The sequence below is a fragment of the Camelina sativa genome, chromosome 3, assembly GCF_030686135.1.
Source record: "Camelina sativa cultivar CO46 ecotype springtype chromosome 3, ASM3068613v1".
Lineage (NCBI taxonomy): Eukaryota > Viridiplantae > Streptophyta > Magnoliopsida > Brassicales > Brassicaceae > Camelina > Camelina sativa.
In genome coordinates this window covers 16,424,254-16,430,859 of record NC_141882.1, presented here as the reverse complement: position 1 = coordinate 16,430,859, position 6,606 = coordinate 16,424,254, and the positions used below count along the sequence as shown (strand labels likewise).

The 6,606-nt window shown below is 35.8% G+C and overlaps 1 protein-coding gene and 1 pseudogene across 2 annotated transcripts; both read right to left on the bottom strand.

Moving 5' to 3' along the window:
- Positions 1–765: 765 nt before the first annotated feature.
- LOC104777465 (uncharacterized) lies at positions 766–1,502 on the bottom strand. 2 transcript variants are annotated; one of them, XM_087495899.1, is made up of 3 exons: positions 1,237–1,502; positions 974–1,057; positions 766–931 (listed from the first exon to the last, which is right to left on the bottom strand). In XM_087495899.1, the coding sequence occupies exons 1-3, from the start codon at positions 1,500–1,502 to the stop codon at positions 766–768; spliced, it is 516 nt and encodes a 171-aa protein (XP_087352025.1). The 2 variants fall into 2 exon arrangements, with proteins under 2 accessions (XP_087352025.1, XP_019097961.2); XM_019242416.2 differs by having other exon boundaries at positions 766–1,093.
- Positions 1,503–4,414: 2,912 nt separating this feature from the next.
- LOC147947017 (uncharacterized) lies at positions 4,415–6,343 on the bottom strand (annotated as a pseudogene).
- Positions 6,344–6,606: the final 263 nt, after the last annotated feature.

Below are 6,606 nucleotides of genomic sequence, written 5' to 3'. Positions count from 1 at the left end.
TGTTTGAAATATTGTGGACTTAGGTACATCTCACCCAACCAAGTTCCAATAGCATACAAAGAACTAGGTATTTCTTCTCCTTGAATGTCAAAGTTTATTGCGCTGTGATGACTCTTAAACCCATGAAAGAGCAAGCTATCAACATTGATTGCGATGGGGTTAGTGCATTTACACATTTCTCTAGAAAAAGAACCATTAAAACTGAATGTTTTTTTTTTTTTCGGTGGTACCAATAAATCAATAAGGTTGTTCTTTTTCCCTTGAAGACTATTGGACAAGAGGTTTCAATTAGCAGTGGAGAGAGCGATGCTAATTCTGATTACGAGGACGACTAGTCATGGCAATATAACTATACTTATTCCAGTGTTTGCATTCTTTTAGTGTGTTGCTATGTTTTTGATTATTAAGTAAAACTGTAAAAATTGGAAATTTGTACTCCAGTTTTCACAATCAGTTCATAATTGAAACTTCAATCTAAACATTCGTGCACCATATCCATACCTCTACTGATTGTCTTGTACAATGTCTCCATAGACGAGATCTTACGTTTTGTTGAGTATTTAACAACATAATTAGATGTAAAGATCTACAAATTGAAAGCAATGTAACTATTTAGATATACAGTACTTCACCGTACTAAATGATGCTTCTTCTACTCATGATTTTTTTTTTGTTTTAAAAGAAAAACATAAGTTTGGATAAAACCTGAAAATAGCTGTCATCGCTACGTAGATATAAAAATCATCGAATCTAAGAAACTCTGATTCATATGTGTAAAGAAGCAATAAGACTAGAGCAATCATCCTCCCTTGGTTGGTTAAAGAGAGGCCTAAACATCTCAAGAATTCTAGTCCTAGGGTTTATCACCTTGGGCTGTGATGTTTCAAATAGAGACTTCCACAAATAAAGAATGTTAGACTTTATGGCTTCTCTCGCAAACCCATTCGCCTCTGCTGAAACATCTTTGGAAGACCTCAACGTCTCCTCTAGCTTCTTTAGCTCTTGGTTGTAATGTTCAAAATCAGATGGTTTCACTACTCCACCAAGAGAGCTTTCTCTGTTTCTGAGAATCAAAACAAACCGATCCAATTCTCTGATTCCAAACGTAAAATTCTGGCCAGTCTTTACGACCAGTCCCCATTGGTTTGATTTGCCACCATCCTCCTGATAGACTCCATTCTTAGGTTTGATTATTTGATATATGTTTCAAACACATATAGGATAACACAAAACAACCTTCCTACCACAGGAGCGTTAATGTCCTTGTTCCCTGCATACTTCAATAGCCAAAGACAAAACAGTAACATAGAACGCATGTTATCAGATAACAAGAACATTGCTTCAGCCACAGAGAGCGAGAGGTCAACTCCGAGTCGCACAGCCTCCTTTTTCTGCTTTTCATAATTGTTAAGATTGGTCTCTTTAGTGTAAGGAGAATACCTAGATTGTGCTAATCTCTTGTTGTTACGGACAACGCGGTGAGTCATTGATAATGATTCCATCTGTTTCGAGAGGATCGATATGTCTCAAGAATTCATCGTGGAGGGCTTTAGGATGCCGTGACAGACGAACCTCAAAACAAAAACAGAAAAATTGAGAGAATTGAAGAACCCTAGATCGTAACTTTAACCTTCAGTGTGAAACCTTTTCAAATATATCAAATCTAAATTCGTAGAAAGAAACGAAACTAGTGACTCTCCTCGCTGATTGTATGTAGTGTTCTCTGGAAAACTCCTTTGACAAGTAATAATAAGAAAGAGTTATGGATTCTTTTTCTTTAGACAGTTAAAAAGTAGTATATTTTATAGGAAAGGAAAAGAAAAAGGATATATATATAAGGAAAAGGAAATAATGTATTAGGAAAAGGAAATATTTATAAAGAAATTTGGTGGAATGTAGTTTTAAATTAGAGAGAATATTAGTTTTTTTCTTTTTCAACCAAAAACATTATTTAGAAAAAAAATAACTCCACGATTAGTTGCCCAAACCGATGGGTAAATGTTTACAAATAAAATTGCAGAAATTAAAGATCTAGACGATCGTGCAAGGCAATCCGCCCTTAGATTGGAGGAACGAGGAATCTTCATCAAGGAGAAAAGTGGAAAGATTGCCCTCAACATGTGCAAGTCGTCTAACAAATTTGAGAAAGCGGGCCAATCTTCAGGAGCTTGAATCATCGCTACCAATTCTGCACAGTCCAATGCGAAGCACTACTCCATTGCCTAAATCAGGGCCTCTAACTCCGCATGAAGCGGGGAAGAACTTCGCCGAAGACATCGAGCACCTAACAAAAGGGTCTTATCATTTCCATTATCACACCACCACCCCAAACCTGAATTGGGGTCGGATTCTTTCCAGGAACCATTAGTCTGACAGCAAATATCCTGAATCGAAGGAACATAAGGGACCCGAGATTCTGGCAGATTTGCATTACCAGGCAACTCCACTACCTGAGCCTGAGCATCTTCCCAAAAATCCTGATCACTTACCGCCTGATTGATGACCTCGTCAGGCGTAAGCTGCGTGTCTTGATTTTTTTTTTATTTCTATCCTTCCAAATCGACCATAAAATCCAAGGTAACCTATGAAGAGGATCTTGAGTATCCAAATGCGAAGAAACCTGCCTATAAATAAAATCCAGATTGGAAAACACCGAATCATGAGGAAAACTCCCTGGAAAAATCCGAATCGGAGATGCCTCCCAAATTTGACGCGATCGAGGACACTCAAAAAGAGCATAGTTGATTATCTCACAGTCTAAATCACACCTTTTTACACTTACTATCACACTGAACCCCTCGATGAGCCAATTGATCCGTTACTAGAAGAGAACCAGAGGCAATTTGCCAAAAAAGTGTTTAATTTTAGGTGGAGCGTGGAGTTTCTATGTTTGGGCTCTTAAAACCGTACAAGTTGGGCCAATTTCTACCTCCGCCACCATCTCCCTAGCCAATTCATAACCCGAACGCACGAAATATTTCTCCAATTTTGAAAAATGTCAAGCAAACCTATCTGGCTTCAAAAACTTGCTTAGAATCATACTTCGAATAATATGAATATCTTCTGGGTCCATAAACTCGTGAAGAATTGGTAGATGCCATTTACTGGCGACCGGATTAATTAAATGGATAACCATTAAATTCGGATGCAATAATCTACCTCCTCCATTAGCGGGATGAGGGTGTTGGTCAGGGATCCAAACATCCCGCCAGACATAAATATTAGTACCGTCACCTACCATCCACCTAGCTCCGCGCGACACCATATTAGTTTCTTGTGTGTGTTTTTAACCCATTGGTATTTGGAGTGCTTTATGCCGTTACGAAAAGCATGCAGATCAATAAATGCTTTTTTTGTTTTTATTATTACAAAAAAATGGTTATTACTTTTTATTCTCAACAACAAAAAGTTAAAACAAGAAGGCTTGGGGGAGGTAATTAATTCCTCTGTAATTAACATATTTCCTCAACTATATTATCGTGTGCGCGAATTATTTTTTTCCTTCGTGATTCTCAGGTTAGGCCTGCCTGAAAATCACTACAAGAAAACTAACTAATGATTCCAACACGTGTTTGTTCCTCTATTTGTGCTGTAGTCGTTTAATCATCGTAAAATAATTATTTTTTTTGTCGCTTTTTTGTTTGCGACAAAAAAATGGTCACAAATTAGAGTCCTACAATGCAAGTTTTCTTGTAGTAAAAAGGTAACTTTGTGATTAGCAATTTCTAATTTTTTATGGGAGGAAGAAACGTGTTGGAATGCTATTCATCTTAAAATAATCACTTATTATTCAAAACGCTATTGGAAGGTAAATATGAAATATGCATGGTTGTTTAGCTTCTAGCAGCAAGCCACCAATCATGCTTGTATTACCTAGATCTTAACCTTAAGCCTTCAAATTGAAACCCCTTTCCTCTTTCTGCTCTAATCCGGATGACAAATAATACAAGACAAAGGCTTATGGATAGACAGAAAGAACAAATGCAGAATTTCGTAATATTCCAAAATTCAGAAAGTACTGAAACTTTCTTATGACATTCAGATTAAAAAAAAAAAAACTAAGAGGAAACCAAATTTTTAATCTTTTTGTAACATGCCATGAAACAAGTTCAGAACTCGAAATTGGGTGGGAAATTGTGCTTTCATTCGAATCTCCTTATCCATGATCTCATCGGATTCAGAGTTTATTATATTATAAAAAATGATGTAAGAAACATAAATTGATAGAATATATAAAGGACTTCAAACCATAATGAATTAATGATGCTTCTTAGTTCTTATATAAGTAGAGTTTTAATACCACTTGATACTAGGACCATCGATCTAATCATCACTTTTGTCTACATTTATTTAGAGGTAATCCAATGAATATTTATGAAGTAAAATAAGATCATCCAATCTAAGAAACTCTGATTCATATGAGTAAAGAATCAAGAATGCGACAGCAAGTATTCCGGTTTGCTTCGTCCAAGAGAGGCCCAAAAACCTCAAGAACTCTAGCCCTAGGGTTCATCACTTCAGGTGTTGTTTCAAAGAGAGACGTCCAAAACTGAAAAATGCTAGACTCTATGGTATCTCTCACAAACCCATCTGCGTCTGAAACATCCTTGACAGACCTCAGCTTCTCCTTTAACCTCTTAAGCTATTGGTTTTGGAGTTCAAAACCACGAGACGATTTCACTATGCCTCCATTTTTGAGAATCGCTACAATGTTAGCCAATCTTCTGATTCCAAGAGTAAAATCTTGGCGAAACGTTCCCATCAATTCCCATTGGATTGATTTGCCACTATCCCTACAGATTCCGTTTTTGGGTTTAATATATGTTTCAAAAACATATTCAATAACATGAAACACTCTTCCAATCAAAGGACCATTAAAATCTCTCTTTCCTGCAAAGTTCATTAGCCAATGACAGAACCGTAACATAGAACGAATGTCATCAGATAATAGGAACATTGCTTCAGCCACAAGAAGCGAGAACTCAACTCTGAGTGGCACAGCCTCCTCTTTCTGCTTCTCCTTCTCATTGGTGAAGTTAGTGCTGCCAAACACAAAAGAAAAAAAAATCAATTTCTTCACTTTTGTAAAATTAAGAGGGGGTATTGAACAAGATTTGAGAGGATTTTGTGAGATTTTGGAAATTTTAGATTTTGTGAGATTTAAGTGAGTTTTTAGATTATTTGGTGGAATTGTTTATTTTTTATTTTTAAGAAAAAAAAAATTAGCTTGTGATTTGTTGAGATTTTAGGTGATTCTGAGAGATTTGTAGAACAAAAAAAAAGAAAAGTTGAGTTTATTCACATCATCGGTCCTTTTATCAAAACAGAAAACAAAACACTATCGTTGCCAATTTGCCATGTAAAAAATTGGTGGAATGGAACAAAGTTAATGCTAAGAGACTTTGGTAGACAAATAAACATACAAGTTAAGTTCCTTTTGACATTTTCTTTGAATTTTTAATTTGTGATTCATGATGGGAGAGATTTACTACACATCTGAAGACTATATTGTATAATGGTAGTAAGCAAAGTCTGAGTAATCAAAGGCTTCTCTGTATATGAATTTAGAAAAGTTGGACAAACATATTTGCAGGTCTACTTCAAATAGAGATAATGGAAGTGTGCATTAATTTAGGACAGCCCTTGTAAAGGTCAACAAAAGTACATGTCCCTTCTCCTTTTGCAAGTCTTTTGGGTTTACACAAACACAGCTGTACCTTCCCCTTCCCCTTCCCCTTCCCCAACGAATATAATCATTATACTACTCTTCCTCCTATGAATGTATCCAATATGTATATGGCTTCAGATATATTCATAATTTGCATCATAATTAAGCTTGAATTCAAGCAACATCGTCTTGAGTTGCAAAGCACAATAGAAAGAGGAGTCATCATGATCAGTTTATGCTTTCATTTCACTTGCATATTCAAATGGTCTCTTTTAAAGCATGATTCAATGCATGGTAAAATAGCAATGTCGATAGCATATTGTGAGACCAATATATTAAATATTACACAACACTAAAGAGATGGAGTTTGTTTAGTTAAACATAAGTGAAGAGTAAAACTTAAGCTGAACGTTTGAAACTCCAACTCAATGTCTGAAATTGTAATAGACCTATCCAAAACAAAGCCTATATGTGTCTAATATTGAGTTCAAGAAATAATTCTACATAACCAGAAAAGATTAGATTTTCTTGTTAGACCACAACATTTGAATAATCGAATTCAAAACAAATTGCAGTTAACAAATTAACGTACTTGCAACGATAAGTGGAACGGCGACGACACAAACAAGTGTTAACACGGTAGCCAATGTTGATTGTGACCACTGAAACTGTCATTTCATGCTCTCTTATGATACACGGTAGGAAGAGTTTTGTGTTATGGTTGGAAGATGATTGCGGCGAAGAATTGTCGTCAACTGACCCCCCCCATTTTAAATGCATCGCATTTTATCTAATCTAAATGGTGTATATTTTCTTACGTACTAATAAAAAGTCGATAATCTTTCGAAGGTACTATTATAATTGATTAGTTCATTCAGCTTTCCTCATTGTCTGCAATGGACATTTCCTTGCAGAATAATCATTTCCTTACTGTTTTT

Coding starts and splice junctions, on each gene's coding strand:
- LOC104777465 (XM_019242416.2), bottom strand. CDS start 1,502: ATGGAATCATTATCAATGACTCACCGCGTTGTCCGTAACAACAAGAGA. Junction 1,094..1,236: donor AACGCTCCTGTGGTAGGAAG/GTTGTTTTGTGT, acceptor GTTTGGAATCAG/AGAATTGGATCGGTTTGTTT.